This window comes from Argopecten irradians, chromosome 10, assembly GCF_041381155.1.
Source record: "Argopecten irradians isolate NY chromosome 10, Ai_NY, whole genome shotgun sequence".
NCBI lineage: Eukaryota > Metazoa > Mollusca > Bivalvia > Pectinida > Pectinidae > Argopecten > Argopecten irradians.
The window spans coordinates 30,993,013-31,012,249 of record NC_091143.1 but is presented as its reverse complement, the minus strand read 5'-3'; the positions used below and the strand labels follow the sequence as shown (position 1 = coordinate 31,012,249).

Sequence of the window (19,237 nt, the reverse complement as noted above, 5' to 3'; positions counted from 1 at the left end):
AAAAGATTGTTTTTGTTCATATTCTAATTGTATATAAGAGTTGTTGATTTTTTTTTTGATCACAGAAATAAAAAAGTTCATTGACGAAAATTTGGTCATGTCGCTTCGTGGCGATCCAAATTTGGTTGATTAGTCGTACGTGTGAAGGTCACGTCAAAAGAGCGGGTTAGCAGACTTGATTTAAACGATGTTATTGTTACGGAAGACGATACAGGAACGGAATTCAGAGCTTATTTGGGATAAAATACGTTTGTTTTGTCAATAAATCTATTCTTATTTGTTGGTAAGCTTATATTATATAAGGCATGTCCTCTGTCATATTATACGGTACAGTAGGTGTTATTATTAGTTGATAACAAAACATGGCGGACGTTTTCAGTAGTCAGTAGTGAAAAAATATAGTTGCCTTCAATTCAAACGATTAATCGATTAGTAATCGATTACATGTGACCGAATAATCGAATACAAAAATTACTAATCGTTTCAGCCCTAATTTAAAGCGAAGAAGGGCGGGGGTCTGGGGGCCGCCTAGGCCCCCAGAAGCCCTCGAATAAATGGCGCAAAATCCTGCATTCTGAGGATTTCATGAACACATTTTCCAGAAAATAATTGAAGCCATTTAAGGATGTTTATTTATGGTTTTCGTGTCATATTTTTTATTTGAAGTTTTGATTGAATTTTTTTTACTTACAGAATTGCAATATCAAAATCTTAATATTTATATGGACATTTAAAGCGAAGAAGGGCGGGGGTCTGGGGGCCGCCTAGGCCCCCAGAAGCCCTCGGAGCGGGGGTCCCCCCCCCCCCCCCCCCCCCCCCCCCCCCAAGCCCTCGAATAAATGTACACTTTTTCCAAAAAATAATTGAAGCCATGTAAAAATGTTCGTTTATTATTTTTGACGTCTAATGTCATATTTTGAATATAAAGTTATAGAATTGCACTGCCTAAAATCTGAATATCTATTCATAGAGGCACGAAGCAAAGAAAAGGATGGGGGTCTGGGGGCCGCCTAGAACGAATATACTTACCCGGCCTACTATGCCTTTAGGCCGGGTACGAATTGGTCCCTATGTATCGTAGTGGAGCACTGCCTCCGAAAATCACTCGGGCACAGTTTTTCATACTTTTTTGAAGGTTTTGAAGTAATAGGGAACAATTGTAGCTCTAAAGAAGACACCATTTTCAGTCTAAAAGTCTTTTTAGCTACAATATTGCAGCTAGGGTCCGCCTATTGAAGGTTTTTATAGGACTAATGAAAGTGTATGTGAACTTTTTTAACGATATAAGCTTTTACTTTTATACATTATCTGTCAGATTAGATAATTTATTTTCCCTAACTTACACAATCTTCATAATTCGTGTATTGGACAATGAAAGAAAAGAAGGTTAGTGGTCTTGTCTATGGCCATAAGGTGCCAGGAGCCATTGCTATCATCCTGTTTTCTAATAGGGAGCCTTTTGTCATGTGCATTAATTTTTTAACATCGTTTGCCTATCTTATAACATTATCGTTAAGATATGTTTTTATTGAAACAAAAAAGGAAGGCATCTGGCCATGGGGTGCACCCAGACCCTAGAAGCTCTCATTTTCTGTCGCATTCCACTTTTTTCTTTACACACATTTTCTTAGGACAAATAAAGGCTTCTAGAAGCATTCGGCGTCAGTAGTGATCTTGTAACTGGCGTTTTGAAAGTACGCACACATTTGTGAATTGATAGTCGGATTTAATACAGGACTTTAATGCTGATTCAAAAATGTGTAATATATCATTTACAACCTGGAAAACGAAGGGAATGATATATAGTCAACCAGCGAATACTCATGGCCAGCTACAATTCTTTCCACCCACCCCCTGCCCCTTTTCTTTTATTGCTAAGGATATCGAGATATAACCTGTCAATATTGAATATTAATGACAATAAATTATCTAATATATTGGGAATTTATCGTTTTTTTTTTTTGGAAAAAGTAAATACCTGAAGGGATTTACATTGTACCTTTTAAGTGATGGAGATAAAACCTTAACTTACACGAAACAAATTTATAATTATTCCATTGCGCCTGGATACAAGTATGTTCATGCATGTATGTACCACAAAGTCGAATACATTTAGATTTTAAAATGATAACATCAAACGGTAAAGGTAGGAAATGGAGCTTTCTGTCTAATTCTCACTCTTTATCTAATTCCTTAATTTTTTCCCTTTTTCCCTCTTTTTTTTTCTTTCTTCCTTCTTTTCCTTCCTTCCCCTCTTTCTTTTCCCCTTCTTTTTCCTTTTTCTTTTTTTCTCTCTCCTATTTTAGGGGGGGCGTACGCCGGGTCCGCCCCCCCTTGGATCCGCGCCTGCAGTCATACCTTTGTATATATATATAAATTTCCGAAGTTTTTTTGTACCAAATCAAAACTTGGTAAAATATGTTAAAGTACTAATGACCTCCGTGATCATCACCGTATAGACTTTACAGTAAGTGTTTGAGGGACGACTTTATACAGTGTAGTTACCTGTACATGTAGTTGGTCTCACCCAAAGTAATTTGCTTCGATTGCGACAGGCCTAGTCATTTGGATTTTCCCGTTACACTTATGAATAGTAACCAGATATATTCTTACATCAATTTCGTGTAATATTTTCTTTGGAAAATAATACATAAGATAGTACATGTATATATGCATAGAGAGATTTAAAGAAAACAGGTGCTACCCAGAGTTGCCTCCCTTTGTCGAAGTCTTTCGCGTAGCCTCAAAGTTAGCAAAACTTTTGGAATGTAAAAAATGGTCGAGCCAGTTGTTCCTGAAAAAAAACTTCCATAATCTCCTGGTTCACTGCAAATACAGGTTATAATGCGATCTGTTTGTGAGAGATAGACATTATGATAGAAGGATCAGTTAATGTCGGAGTTACTCATCGGTAGAAACAAGCGTTTGGCCTAAAGAGATCCGCCAGCAACAAAATAAAGTACCGTTACAGAGAGGTCCTGGAGCATTCGTTTTAGTCTTTAGAACGACAAGTGTTCTTTATGTTGTCACAAAACAGTAGATTCTACACTATACAAATAGAAAGCGTAAATGGCAGTTGCCAGCTAGTCATGGTTCATGCGAGATTTGAAGATATTGATGTTTTCATAGATATGATATTCTCCTCCAGTTGGTTCCAGTGGGTATCTGTTCTGCACAAAAATGAATGTCTAGGCCTATATATCAGTCTTTGCAGCTGGGATTTTCTATAGCACTTACTGTGGTTCTGTTGGTCGGGTGTCAAAGTTAGAAGTGACAAAGTCTGGTGTGTTTCTAGCACAGATTCTTCCTTTGTTTCTGACACGAACCCTTCAACCACCTTGAATAAAAACACAAGTCAAAGTTGTTTCCTACGATCTTGTAGTGTGTTAATTTTACGTCATTTAACATGTTGGTTATCTACAGCCCAGGTCTCTGGATCTAAATTTAAGTCCTCTGTGATGAATGATCTCAGACTGCTTTCATTTGGATGCATTCAAGTTTGTTGCACTTGTTGTTAATACTGCTGAAATGGATCCCAAAATATTGAGTTGTATTCCAGTGTTAAAATACCAGTTATTTATATACAGTTCTACCAGCTGCAGTGACTCTGGGACTATGTTGTAAATTTCTTTTGCCATACAAGGTTTATTCGGCAAAGACATTTGAAAATCAAGATGACAAGCCAAGCTTTACATGTCAAGCAACAAAAAACTGTGTTTTGTAAAACACTTATAACAGAAACATATCTTAATTTAGGGGCTATTAAAATGAATTAGAGAATGACTTTGATAATCTGTTATTCATTATGATATCCTTCATATTAAAGAATCCTCTAAAATGAAAAGCTGTAGAATACAAGATCCCAATATGGTGATAAATTCAAATACAATAAGTATTAGGATATATATAAGGCCCTTAACATAATCATTCTATGTTTCATTTAAACATGCAGAATGAGTGAAAATTAAAAACCATCTGATTCATCTTTCAAATTTGACTTACAGTGACCGGACAGGAAACAACTGAGCCAGAATTAGCTCCCCTTGATGGCTGGTACAACAACCTCCTTCACCCGGAGTGGGGTGCTGTTGGTAAGTCTAGATATAATTAGAAAAAAATCTGGATTTCATAAATCGGTGGCATTTAGAAACCATTTTATCTGATAATGTATATAAAGGCTATATCTAATTGAGCTGTGGTCCTTGTTCACCAAATGTTTGTAGATCAAGACTACTGTACTATTTCAAATAACCTAATTTACAATATTATTAGTAATATGCGCTAGTTACATTTACTAGTTTGTTCAAATGAATGACCTTGATTAAATCTTATTTTAAAGATATGGAGCTTGCAAATTTTTGAAATTCAAACAAGAGACAGACTTATGTGCAAATAATAAATTCCAAATTAATTAAGTATTTTAAGTACTTGCTACATTGTGTTAAAATGTATAATTCAATTAAGTTTATTAGTCTCAGATGATTTGATAAAGTGATATTCAATACCTAAATGAAATATGTTAAGAGTGAAATTATGTGTAACTTCCATTAATATACAAAATTGTGCTAAATATTCAACATTTTTATTGTGACACAGACACCATCTTGTTACGCAAGAGCCCCACTTCCTATGCTGATGGAGTCTACCACATGGCTGGGCAAAATCGACCCAACCCTTTTGAGATCAGTAAGGTCGCCCACAGAGGCATCATGGGATTGGGATCAGAGAGAGGCAGGACAGCCCTGATGACGTACTACGGTAAGTGACGTCATTGAGATAAAATAAGCTTCTCAAAAATGTAAATGATAAATATTGCAAAATTTCAATCTATGAAAATTATAATGTGATAAGCCTGGTGTTTGTAAATATTAAATGTTTACTTGCCGACAAATGAAAATGTATTTAGTTGAAGTGGAGATATTTGCAATTGATATGTCATTTATGAATTAATTACTGTATGATAATAAAATTTTATTTGATAAATGAAATCTTATTTCTGCAAACAGGACAACAAGTTGTGGAGGAAATCATGGATGTCCAGAGACCAGGATGTCCAAGGGAATATGAAAATATTGTTGTTCCTGATAATGATCCACTCTACACTGCTGGAATACAGATGCCCTTTACACGCTCACGTTTTGATGCTAGAACTGGGCAGTCACCAAGCAACCCTCGACAACAGGTATAGCATATTTAAGTAAATTAACAATACATTTGCAAGTATTGACATGAAAGGTTGGCTTGAATTATCCTAATTGTATTACATCATTAATGGAACAGTCATCTTTAAACCTTAAAGTAGCTCACATTTATTTTTTCAATAATCAGAATCCTCATACTTCGAAAAAATCACAAGAAAAAAATATTTTTAAATTTTTAAATTGACCAGCTAATATATTCATTAATTCATTGAGGTACCTATGAACAATCATGGCTCTGAACTTGTTTTTGTGAACAGGGAAATTTAACCTCTGAGTATATATTCCTTATATGAAACTGTGAACTATTGACTGTTGTTACTGACCTTTTAACACTAGACTTTCTACCCATGATTCTCTGCTATAGTTGAACGAGATCACTCCTTACCTGGATGGTCAGTTGATGTACGGTCCTGCTCGGGCGTGGACAGATGCTATTCGGGAGTTTAAAGGTGGTCGACTGAAGGCCTTGGATGGTAAATACACACCAATTCAAGAGAGCTTCCCTGACATCAATAACATTCGACTGCCTTTTGCCAATCCTCCGAATCCTAGAGAACAGTCCAGTGATGACAGACTTCAACCTGTGGCCAGATTCTGGCGTAAGTCTATTAGGGCTATTCCAGTTAAAAATCTATCAGACCCCAGGACTCCAGAAAAAATTCCTTCTATCAATGGCCAGTTGTTCTGCCTAGAAGTGTATTTCTTGTACATATGTATATGAATGATAAATAAAATTCTATGGGTGGTACCCCTAATCAAAAGCTGGAGTCCTGGGGTTGGGAAGATATTTTACAGGAATATACTTGTACATTAATCATGTTAATCATTTTTTAAGTAATGCAAGTTTATAGGAAGAGGAGATATATACCATATACACATGCTCTGCATGTTCACTATGTTACAAGAACGAATAACAGAAATGAGAATCCAGCAGCTAAATTCAAAACACAATCTAATTATATATACAATATTATACAGAGATGGTTTACAATATCTTAAGTAATTGGTGATGGTACAAGAGTAATACGATAATTTAAAGTGTTACTTATCTGTATGCGAATGTCCTAGTATAATCCTTGATCATTCCAGGTTCCGAATAAACAATAATCACAAATCTATGAGGAAAATGAATGTCCACTGATAATTTGTAAAGTTCCAGGCAATATGAATAAATCCACACAAGGTGTTGTAATAATCCACAGATAAAGTCACAATAGCTCTCCTAATAGAATCTAATATGATTGTACAATTCTTGATATGTCTAATTACAGGTCTCATTACAGTTCTGATAAGCCTTGGTCAGCTGGAGTATTATATAGCTAAACCCTAATTCAATAATATTAGAGAACATTCTACTTCTAGAAATATCTAACTAAAAACAGTAAATAAATAACAGACAGAACTTTCTGGAAATAAATCATTCTAGATCCCTACCTATAATCAACATGTTTACAAACATGTATGTTTATACATGATATTATTCTAGAAAGTTCTATACCCTAAATTAATTATATGACCTAGGATGTATTGAAAATATAGCTATAGGAGTTATCTCCCTTATCTAATAATTACATGTATACTTAAGGGTTAGATGCTGTCAAACCTGTCAATAAAGGCAGATTTAACATTTCTAAGTCTGCATATTTATATCAATGCAGAATCATTTGAAGTTATCTAGTTGCGTTTACCACGTAATGAATGTAAATAATTCATTATTAATCTTTAGAATACAATATTTTCATGTTGGTGCAAGTTTATATAAAGATGAGGTATCCACAAATAGGCTCTGCATGCTCACTAAGTACTTAAGGGTTTGATACAGTGAAAAACCATGAATGAGAACAAATGGCCAGCCATAACTTAAATTACTTGTTGATATTAATTTTCAAACAGGGTTGGGCAATCCGAGAGGCTTTGAAAATCCTTTCCTTCTTTGTTTTGGTGTGATGTGGTTCCGTCTCCACAACTTCTGGGCAGAAATGATCAGTCAACAACACCCAGAGTATTCAGATGAGGCTCTGTTCACTGAGGCGAGGAAATATGTAGTGGCCATACATCAGGTAAATAGCTCTGTTCATTGAGGCGAGGAAATATGTAGTGGCCATACATCAGGTAAATAGCTCTGTTCATTGAGGCGAGGAAATATGCAATGGCCATACATCAGGTAAATAGCTCTGTTCATTGAGGCGAGGAAATATGTAGTGGCCATACATCAGGTAAATAGCTCTGTTTATTGAGGCGAGGAAATATGCAGTGGTCATACATCAGGTAAATAGCTCTGTTCACTGAGGCGAGGAAATATGTAGTGGCCATACATCAGGTAAATAGCTCTGTTCACTGAGGCGAGGAAATATGTAGTGGCCATACATCAGGTAAATAGCTCTGTTCATTGAGGCGAAGAAATATGCAGTGGCCACACACCAGGTAAATAGCTCTGTTCACTGAGGCGAGGAAATATGCAGTGGCCATACATCAGGTAAATAGCTCTGTTCACTGAGGCGAGGAAATATGTAGTGGCCATACATCAGGTAAATAGCTCTACTCATTGAGACGAGGAAATATGCAGTGGCCATACATCAGGTAAATAGCTCTACTCATTGAGACGAGGAAATATGCAGTGGCCATACATCAGGTAAATTGCTCTGTTCATTGAGGCGAGGAAATATGCAGTGGCCATACATCAGGTAAATAGCTCTGTTCACTGAGGCGAGGAAATATGTAGTGGTCATACATCAGGTAAATAGCTCTGTTCACTGAGAGGCGAGGAAATATGTAGTGGTCATACATCAGGTAAATAGCTCTGTTCATTGAGGTGAGGAAATATGTAGTGGCCACACACCAGGTAAATAGCTCTGTTTACTGAGGCGAGGAAATATGTAGTGGCCATACATCAGGTAAATAGCTCTGTTCACTGAGGCGAGGAAATATGCAGTGGCCATACATCAGGTAAATAGCTCTGTTCATTGAGGCGAGGAAATATGCAGTGGCCACACACCAGGTAAATAGCTCTGTTCACTGAGGCGAGGAAATATGTAGTGGCCATACATCTGGTAAATAGGCTTTGATCGGGGCTAGTATGTTGCTTTGTTCTTGTTCAAAGCCACACAATACCTTAGACCTCATCCTCAATTTTCCAGTGTTTACTATCACCTACATTGATTATATCCACCCCTGGACTACATTGAAGCAAAAATGAAGGCTCTGAGTGTGACAACAGATGGGACAGGTAATTTGGTACTTTGATGAACATCAAAAGAATTTAACAACAGTACACTGTATATCTTTTAATTTGCATGTTGCCCTCTGTTAAGCTTCAAAGTATATCTCTATAGGCCTGTGATTGTTTGGTTTGTATTCCTGAAATGCCTTCAGTTTTGCTATGATATAGCGATAGTGTGTATATAATGTCATTGAGTGTAACCCTTGGAGTATTGAGAATGCTTCAGCCTCAATTTCCAAAGTTAAAGCATTGACTTTTAGTGTTTTTGTTTAATTTAGAGACAAAAAATACAAAAAATTGATTTTAAGGATTTAGGTAGTAGAGCTAATGCCAGTGTAGTATCCGGTTGTGATAGTGGATGGTTATGAGGTTCCTGCACTCATCAACTGGATACCAAAGGGATGGATCAAAATTATAGTGAAAATCAAATTAGAATTCATTAACATTAGATTCACCAGGAAAGGGCTAATATAGGCAGTGCCTGTTGCCTAATTCCTTTTGTATTACCATCTTACAATAAAATATTCTGACTTTAAACACTTTAAACATAACTGTATCTGTAATAGATTTTAAAAGTTATATAATTTGCGAACCAGTGTAATATACACAGGTCCTTTGGAGGTTGAAACTTTTTTACCTCATTGAACTTTAAACCTTTCTATCAAACATTTGATGTTATTTTTGCGCCCAAAACTTCAAATTTTATTTTATGGTTGATCATAACTTTTTATGGTAATCAAGATTTTTTGTCTGTCTGTGCTATCTAGCTGTTATTGTTTTTTTTTATCTACAGAAAATCACCATGTATGACTGGTTGCCAAGATGGCTGGAAATATTAAACAATGGCTCAATTTATAACATCACAGATACAAACTCCACCCCTGAAAGACCAACTTGTCCATACAAAGGTGAGAATTATTTATTTGCCTAAATGTCCTAACAACAGCCAGGGATGTGCCAGGTTATGATGGTGAAGGAAAGTCAGAGTTCTTGGAGAGAAACCACCGACCCACAATCAGTAATTGATAACTGTTTCACCTGTGATTAAAACTCATGACCCAGAGGTGGAGGGCTTGTGGTAATATGTTGGGACATCTTATAACCACTCGGCTTAACTGTGGCCCCTAAAACAATAATGGGCAGGAGGATATTTTTTTGTATCAGTATTTGTATTATATTTTTGTGAGCAAGATTAAAAACAGCCTTCTTGAAATATTTTTATGTCATTTATTTCTTATCAGAAGTGCTCAGGTTTGATTGCAACCAACTTTTTTTTTGCAGCTTTTCCATTTCAAAACAAGTTTGCGAAAATAAACATTTGTAGATTTAAAAAAAAAGACTTGTAATGCCTATCAGTATCATGATTAAAATGTTAGTTGGCACAGATAAAGTTTTGCGAATTTACATGGATTGTGAAATTGGCGAAATGGCATGTGAAAGAAAGTTAGTTTACAGTAGTATTTGATGTTGACTAATTAACTTCTGTTGATTTCATGATACTTGTAATAAATGAAATATTAGACATTCGATCACTTTGTGCTGCTTTCCACAGGTTACAACCCTAACATCCACCCTGGTATTACACACGAGTTTCAGACGTCTGCCATGAGATACGGACACACACTTGTCACACCAGGATTGTGGCGCAGGTAAGCTGAAACAAGAGAATCCACCAGCCCAGCATACCCTCTGGGGCTACTTTCACTTTCAGCATCTCTTAGATATGTCATGGAAATGCAAAAAAAAACAAAAAAAAAAAAACAAACAAAAGTAAACTTGGCTAGCTATTTGCTAGTGCCAAATATCCAAATTCTGCATTATTGCATAGACGATTTACTTTGTGTTGAAAATTAATACAGGCAAACAGTTTAATTCAATGTAAACTAATAATGTTACTATTAAATTGAAAACCAGATGCTGTAAATGTTAACGCAAGTATAACACATCATTTTAAATTCTTAGAATAGTGTTTTAAATGCATGTAGCATTTTCGTGGCATCCTCTTGATAATTTAACAGAGTTAAATAGAGCAGTGTCTGCTTTTATCAAAGATATATTGTGTGTTTTGTAATGACAGGGGCACACCCCAGGGATCTGGTAATGATCTGAGAGGAACTGAAGCTCTTAGGAACTGCAACTGGACGCGTACATCGCTAAAAGTTCCAGGACAGGTGGGCGACCAAGTCCACGCCTTCCGTCTCTGTAATGCTTACTGGAATTCACAGGTAAGTTATACCGTAGAGCCAGTTTTTAATGTTGATAAATGTTTCACAATTTAGTCCAAAAATGAAAAAATAATTTTTTTTTAACAGTTTCAATCTTTACAATCTATATTTGCTGTAAGGTGATATGTGATAGGGGGGGGCTGTAAGGTGATATGTGATTGAATAATTTCGTAATTTTTTTGCTGATCAAATTTTTGCGATCAAAGGAATGTCGTGGGAAATCACGATTATTATTATCCCTGTGAATATAACCAGCTGTATGTATTAATGCATGCATAATCAAAGGGGACAAGTTTGAATCAAATCCTTGTAGTTTGGCAAAGACATCATTCTTCAGTACACCAGGGGTTTCTCTCACTGTTGTTAAGTCTATCCAGTGACTTTGTCGTAGTTAAACTGAGAACATTTCAGGAGAAAAAAACCTGACAACTCACAAGCAGACAGAGACCTCTTTTAACATTAAAAAGTAGCGATGCCCAACTTCCAAACCAGTATACTGTTATTAGTTGTCCATACAAAGCCTTCAACAATTTAATCAATGGTCTGGATCAATCATATTTTAAACCTTAACAAAATGTATGATTATGCATATGTGTTAATGAAGTTTGACTGTATATAGTTGTAAATGTTTTGATTGTAGGAGGCAGTCACTGAGGATATAGATGCATTGTTTCGTGGGATGGCCTCTACTCTTGGTGAGCGGGAAGATCACATCATGGTGGCTGATCTGGCAGGTTTGTAATCTGTAATTCCTGTACTCAATGGAATTTCTCTTTTCAATTGACATCCAGATAATGTCATTATTGCATCCATGTTTTAGTGCAAAATGCCTGGCTCTTAATTTACATTATTTATCATATTCTACTTGTAATAATTTATCAAGTATTTTAGAAATAGGGTCATGTCTGATAATAAGTCCCATCCTTATTTTCTGATTAGATCTGTTTGTTTGTAGCTTTATTCTGAAAACCATTGATGTTGGGAGAGTAACCTTGTGTATCCTATTTCTAACACAGGTGATGTGTTTGGACCACTGGAGTTCTCTCGACGTGACCTTGCAGCGTTGAACATCCAGAGAGGTCGTGATCATGGTCTGCCTGACTACCAGGCGGTGCGAGAGGCGTTTGACCTACCAAGACTAAACAGCTGGGAGGAAATCAATCCTACTTTTCCTAATGATGTACCAGCATCTACCCGCGATGTAAGAGTCTCGATAATTCATAGAAAAATATTTCTGATTCAGCTTAAAAGTGAATTCTTCTTTGGTATCTATTTAAAAAATAATTATATTTTTTTGTCTTTTGTGTGATTTTCTTGCTCTAAAACCACTGAACTAAATTAAGTGAACTTTTGGTATAATGGCAAAATTGTGAATTTTATGGGTCCCATTCATAGGGTCCAAAGGGATAGGGTGAAAAGGTATCTAATCAAATATTTTTTCAAGGAGGTAATTTTGCAACTAGCTACCTTTTCACTGTAATTTAATTTCACGATTTAGAGCCATATCACTCATATGGTTTTACTTTACCTGTACTAAGAACATTTTCTCAGCGATTAATTTTTGTGATTTCGTATTGTTTGCAAAGCACATGAAATTCAATCGCACATGAAAATAAGTTAGTATTTTCTGATTGTGTACACAGGCTATAGCCAATCTTCGTCAGCTATATATTGACAAAGGCCTGAATGGCAGCTACCCGGACGATGTGGACCTGTTTACGGGCGGACTCATGGAGACCACGTTTGATGGGCCAGGTCCACTTTTCCGTGCCATCTTGGTGGAGCAGTTTTGCCGTATTAGAGATGGGGATCGGTTCTGGTATGAAAACCTGGATAATGGGTGAGTAATAGTTTCACAATCATACAGAAGTGATTAGCTAGTTCATGTTAAGCATCATTTTGCACACATGTTCTTTGATGTTGTATAGTATGTCTGACACAAATGATTCAAGTTGCTCTAGAGTGCAATTTGATGTTTATCAGAGTATCTGAAATGCTGTTATGACTTATTGATCAACATTAAAGAACTTGTGATAATGTTCTAAGTAGGATATGGGTTCCTGAAATGCAACAGTTAAGGAATTATAAATTCATGTTATAGTGAATAAACCTGATCTTTTCTTTTCTTTGTCAAAAAATGAGTGGAAGCATTTCAGATACATGATAAATGATCTTGTTTTAAATTTTTATATCCATGAATACTTTGTCTTTACAGATTGTTTACGCAGGCGGACATTGATATGATCAATGGTATAACAATATTTGATATCATCAGGAACGTCACAAACGTAGACGAGACCCAGATACAGACGGACCCCTTCATACACAATGCAGCCAATGGTGGTATATATATATATTTTTTTAACCTTATTACTGTTTCAAAATGTGAAAAAAGGTTTCCTCTTCATACATATTGTTTAACCTACATCAAATCCAATTAGATTGTCCAGAAAAAATGATCCCGTATGTAAAAAGAGGCTCATTTATGTCATAAATACCTTACATGACTTTGTCTAATTCTTATTTTGAGAGGGGAAAGGATTTATGGAGTAGGGTAATCATGATATAGGTATGAGGGAGGTTTTTAGCAGAAAAGCAACTAATTTCTATTCCCCTCTATATCACAGCCTGTCCACCATTTTAATGTCTCGGTGCAGCGCAACATTATGATGACATCATGGAATAGCATCATCACAAAAGATTCACATTCAAAATCATGTCTCTTTAATAGTGCCCTTGAACGCGGGCACTATTGTAGCATAGTGCTTAAGTAAGTAGCCAATCAGAAGTCAGTATTCTGTCATGTGATGTTGTTTGTTACAGATATTTGTCCTCAACCACAACAACTGAACATAGATACAACTATAGACCTGAATGGACAGACATCCCTTATCCTGGAGAACTGTACAGGCTTTCAGACCTACGACTATTTCTACAACAGTGAATACTCGTTTGCTTTGACCTTCTTTGGTGTTGGCCTCTGTATACCTGGTAAGTATGGTTACAGGGTTATGTTTGCTGCATTTCCCCGCAGCTTGCTGGTTTTACAGACTCTCACTCTTGCATGCTTTCTTACACTTTCATACCCTTCTTAACATATACTCATAAACAACACCATATATGGACATGCACAGTACAGGCTACGCGTACATAACACCACATTACTAAAAATAGAAAAGGTACTTTCCACATTTTAAAACCACACAGACAAATACATGTAATGTATATACATAATTATTAACTAAACAATTAGTAAATAATTGTACCTGTGACACATATTACAGAGTTAGCTCCCTTGCTAGGAGGTAGGTATGCTATCCATTATGATGTCATTTGATGTGGGTGAAATTCAAATTGTTTTTTCTGGAAAAGTATGATGTTCATACATGCCATACCTCCCGGCATGAGAGAAAACCTCACGTATTTTAATGCCTTTTATTGTCTCACGGGAGGAGCGTCTAAATTCCCGTATTCCATAAACCCCTCCGTTTTATTTTTGCCGCCATATTTTGTGTACATGCTAGGTTAATTTTATCACTGGCCTTTCAATAAATTTTATGACTATACAGCTAGTGAGCATTACTACAAAACAAATACTGCTTACAACTGTAAATGATTTACTCACGTTTTTAATGTTAAATAGGCCTATCTATATCTGATGGCTGTCACAAACTTTGCAATTGTAATGGCTGCCATTGTGGGTAATTGTAATAGATGATCCGGATTTTATAGCATTTCCGCATTTCCGTTTTTAAAAATGGAAAAGGTATTATTATTTTTAGAATTTCGGTGAGAATTTATTTTCAGAAAAAATACATTAATAAAAAAATTAACATTGGTAACTGAATTTAAATAAATCAAATTAAAAAGAAATTTTATTTTTTTCTCTCTCAGATTGAATTACATTTTGAAAACTACTTTAACAATTCTATGTATTTTCTTAATTTAGTGCTTGTAAATTTAAGAATTCTATTTAAGTTAATTATTTGTTATTGTGAAAGATATATTAAAAAGTCCAGTCTAATATTGTGAACAATAAAACTGCTCCAGAACTTGGTGTATATATATATAGGGATGTGACTACTTTTGCAAAACCACACATTCCTTTATTTCAGTAAAATTCAATATGAATGCAGACTGTTTCAGCTACATTCTGACTAATGTTGTATTCCAAAAAGCAAAGAAAGCAAATGCAATGTTAAAAATGATACCTAAATGAAGCCAAATTGTTACAGAACATGAAATTATGTGTTTGTGTTTATTTTGCAAAGAATTTCATAATAAAAAAGCAGATATTGAATTTATTCATATATGTCGCGCGTATACCTCCCTTATTTGAGACCAAAATCCCTTAAAATGGTTATCAATCTCCCTTACCCTCCCTTGAAAAATATGGCATGTATGGATGTTACGCCCACGTCACAAACACATAACGTCACAATTAATACCTGCCCACAAGGGCAGATAAGTCTGTAATATGCAAAAATACATAAATCTCTTGTTATGATTTAAATATAAATTTGCTTTTTCAGGAATGAAGACAGTCAAAGAAACTTAATTTTGATGTCTGGCTTTTCAATAATGTACATCTTATGATTTATTTTTTTAATATCATTTAGCAACTGTTGGAATCATGATCCTGATGGCGAAGCATAGCATAAAGAAAATGGCTTTAAAGAAAAAGAAAGTAGCAAAGAAGGGAAAAGGAGGTGATCCAAACATGTTTGATGGTAAGTTGATCAGATTTGGGGTTTGGGGTGAATTTGTTATCAAAAACTGGAGAAAATATACTGTTTTTCATTCTTATGCTCAAAATATTTCAGCAACCTGGTTAGTAGTATTCATAGCAGTCTAATACAGGGGTTTTGAGACACCAAAACAATGTGGGTAAAGCAATATTTATCACAAAATCACATCAAAAGATGATGTCACAATTACAGGCAGCTAACATGTACTTTACTCACTTCGTTTTGACATCTTGAAACTGAAACTGACTTATTCTTTACTCTTCTTTCAGTTTTGGAATGGGTTGGACCAAAGGAAGGGGAACGAAACATAAAGATTCGCTTTGACAGCCAGCGTCGCAAAATACATGTCAGTGATCGACGTGGCAAACCGCTTCGTATGATTGACCTCAGACAGCGTGGAGAGGTTCAGATTCGACCAATCTATGTTTGGCTTGAGGACGACCACTCGCTCTCCATGTGTTCAGTTCGGGCTGAAGGAGAAATTGATCTGGTAGGCAAATACCAATGGAAAAAGATAAACATTGTCATCAAGAACAATTAATAATGGTATAAAAGTAGAAAATGATTATTTATACCAACAGTAAAAAAGACTGAAGAAAGATTTTAACAAATTGATGAGAAAGAAAATTTCAAACAACAGAAACTTAAAATTTAAAATGATGGTAAAATTTTGAAGTATTGTGAAAGGATCATAAAAAATGTTTATTCAAACACAAATGATTTTGGTTTAATTTGCTTTTATAAACTTTTCTGGATTTGACATTTTTAGCCCACCATCATCAGATGGTGGGCTATTCAAATCGCCTTTCGTCCGTGGTCCGTCGTCCGTCCGTCCTTCCGTCCGTCCGTCCGTCCGTCCGTCCTTCCGTCCGTCCGTCCGTCCGTCCGTTAACAATTCTTGTTACCGCTATTTCTCAGAAAGTACTGAAGGGATCTTTCTCCAATTTCATATGTAGGTTTCCCTAGGAACCTAGTTGTGCATATTGCATTTTGGGACCGATCGGTCAACAAGATGGCCGACAGGCGGCCATCTTGGATTTTGATAGTTAAAGTTTGTTACCGCTATTTCTCAAAAAGTGCTGAAGGGATCTTTCTCAAATTTCATATATAGGTCCCCCTAGGGCCCTAGTTGTGCATATTGCATTTTGAGACCGATCAGTAAACAAGATGGCCGACAGGCGGCCATCTTGGATTTTGATAGTTAAAGTTTGTTACCGCTATTTCTCAGAAAGTACTGAAGGGATCTTTCTCAAATTTCATATGAAGGTTCCCCTAGGACCCTTGTTGTGCATATTGCATTTTGGGACCGATCGGTTAACAAAATGGCCGACAGGCGGCCATCTTGGATTTTGGTAGTTAAAGTTTGTTACCACTATTTCTCAGAAAGTACTGAAGGGATCCTTCTCAAATTTCATAGTTAGGTTCCCCTAGGACCCTTGTTGTGCATGTTGCATTTTGGGACGATCGGTCAACAAGATGGCCGACAGGCGGCCATCTTGGATTTTGATAGTTAAAGTTTGTTACCGCTATTTCTCAAAAAGTGCTGAAGGGATCTTTCTTAAATTTCATATATAGGTTCCCCTAGGGCCCTAGTTGTGCATATTGCATTTTGAGACCGATCAGTAAACAAGATGGCCGACAGGCGGCCATCTTGGATTTTGATAGTTAAAGTTTGTTACCGCTATTTCTCAGAAAGTACTGAAGGGATCTTTCTCAAATTTCATATACAGGTTCCCCTAGGACCCTTGTTGTGCATATTGCATTTTGGGACCGATCGGTTAACAAAATGGCCGACAGGCGGCCATCTTGGATTTTGGTAGTTAAAGTTTGTTACCACTATTTCTCAGAAAGTACTGAAGGGATCCTTCTCAAATTTCATAGTTAGGTTCCCCTAGGACCCTTGTTGTGCATGTTGCATTTTGGGACGATCGGTCAACAAGATGGCCGACAGGCGGCCATCTTGGATTTTGATAGTTAAAGTTTGTTACCGCTATTTCTCAAAAAGTGCTGAAGGGATCTTTCTTAAATTTCATATATAGGTTCCCCTAGGGCCCTAGTTGTGCATATTGCATTTTGAGACCGATCAGTAAACAAGATGGCCGACAGGCGGCCATCTTGGATTTTGATAGTTAAAGTTTGTTACCGCTATTTCTCAGAAAGTACTGAAGGGATCTTTCTCAAATTTCATATACAGGTTCCCCTAGGACCCTTGTTGTGCATATTGCATTTTGGGACCGATCGGTCTACAAGATGGCGACCGACCGACAGCCATATTGGATTTTGATAGTTAAAGTTTGTTACCGCTATTTCTCAGAAAGTACTGAAGGGATCTTTCTCAAATTTTATATGTAGGTTCCCCTTGTATCCTAGTTGTGCATTGTACCTTTTAGGACTGATGAATAATGCCTTTCGGGACTGATCGGTAAACAAGATGGCCAACCGGCCGCTATCTTAGATTTCATTGTTGAAGTTTGTTACCACTATTTCTTAGAAAGTACTATAGCGATCTGTCTCAAATTTTATATGTCATGTGTTTGAAAAAGTTTGAAAAGCAGGGAAAAGATCCCTCTTTCCATTGTCAGACATAGATCTTTCTTTGGTGGGCGCCAAGATCCCTCTGGGATCTCTTGTTTCTGTTCCTTAATCAGTAGAGTAAAGTAAATGTAACTTTGAGTAAATGAAAAGCTTATTACGGTCTGTTATCAGAAACACAGAGTTTAGTGTGGACATAGCTTATCCATACACTCTATGACATATTGCAGATTCTGAAGTTTGCTGACATGGAAGATAGGGCTGAATTTGTTCAGAAGCTGGAAGCTTTTCTGAACTCCATCAACGTAGAAATGAACCAGACTCATATGAGACACGACATCATTATGAACAATGCTCAGACCAAAGAAAAGCGTCAGAAACTCCTTGATAAGTTCTTTAGAATTGTATCACTCCAGGTAGGTTCGAACTTACGGAGTCCAGGACATTAATGTTACAACACAAGTATTTGATGAACTATTAAACTTCATATTTAAATTCCACCTTAGTCAAAAAAATGATCAAACAAGAAATAATAAAGCACAGCATACTGACAATTTATAGGAATCATTTGGCTATGCTTGTCAGTGAAGGTAATATGTTCTAGTGAATGGAATATATCTGAAGTTACAAAGGGAATGGTTACTGAGAAACTAATTTTGCAATAATCACAATTTTATAACCCAGTTGGCTTGAGCTGAAACCCAATATCTTTTTTTTTATTTTTTTTAAAAAATTTTATTTTCAAAACAATGTTTCAACTAAACTACATTTGCCACACATACATACATATACATTACTCCAATTTCCTTCCATTCTGGCATTTCCCTCTCATACACTAGAAATTATATTATTTTTTATAATCAGTATTTATGAGAATGTTTTTGGCGAGGGTCACCTCGCCATTGTGATCGTGGTTGCAAAATTCTCTTACAGTCAATTTCCTCAATATGATTGGCTAAGAACTTGCTCGCAGATACTAGCGCTCCTAGCGGCAGTGTATTCAACAACTTTGATTTTACCGGGAATTTTAAATAGCAAATTTTGAATATGAAAGATACTGAAATAAGCGTATCTGTAATGTTGAAATAGGAATAGTAGATTACTTTTTTCATATCCTTACCATATACATCATCCAAATGATCTTAGGTTGAAAAATTTTCACTTGAATTGTGTACAATGTATCTAGACTTTTCGTCCCGAAAATGTTGTTTTCAATACATGAAGACGTTTCGTCCCGAAAATGCTTCGCTTCGCCCCACGCGTTTAGTCCCTACTAGTGACAATTATCCCGCAACGGAAAAAATGAAATCT

The 19,237-nt window shown here is 36.1% G+C and overlaps 2 protein-coding genes across 3 annotated transcripts in view; one reads left to right on the top strand and one right to left on the bottom strand.

The window, feature by feature from the left end:
• LOC138333645 (serine/threonine-protein kinase RIO2-like) overlaps positions 1–19,237 on the bottom strand; it is a 134,472-nt gene that overhangs the window by 78,622 nt on the left and 36,613 nt on the right. The window lies entirely within an intron of this gene.
• The window catches only part of LOC138333642 (dual oxidase 2-like), a 47,870-nt gene that overhangs the window by 3,386 nt on the left and 25,247 nt on the right, over positions 1–19,237 (top strand). Inside the window, exons 2-17 of one of the 2 annotated variants that reach the window (XM_069282145.1) lie at positions 4,005–4,091; positions 4,597–4,758; positions 5,007–5,182; positions 5,566–5,800; positions 7,095–7,261; positions 9,215–9,329; positions 9,974–10,070; positions 10,499–10,646; positions 11,287–11,380; positions 11,663–11,847; positions 12,290–12,486; positions 12,862–12,989; positions 13,470–13,637; positions 15,266–15,373; positions 15,664–15,884; positions 18,157–18,342. In XM_069282145.1, the coding sequence (XP_069138246.1) occupies positions 4,005–4,091; positions 4,597–4,758; positions 5,007–5,182; positions 5,566–5,800; positions 7,095–7,261; positions 9,215–9,329; positions 9,974–10,070; positions 10,499–10,646; positions 11,287–11,380; positions 11,663–11,847; positions 12,290–12,486; positions 12,862–12,989; positions 13,470–13,637; positions 15,266–15,373; positions 15,664–15,884; positions 18,157–18,342 (2,474 nt within the window). Of the gene's footprint in view, positions 1–4,004; positions 4,092–4,596; positions 4,759–5,006; positions 5,183–5,565; positions 5,801–7,094; positions 7,262–9,214; positions 9,330–9,973; positions 10,071–10,498; positions 10,647–11,286; positions 11,381–11,662; positions 11,848–12,289; positions 12,487–12,861; positions 12,990–13,469; positions 13,638–15,265; positions 15,377–15,663; positions 15,885–18,156; positions 18,343–19,237 lie in introns of both variants that reach the window. The other variant, XM_069282144.1, reaches the window with a different exon arrangement.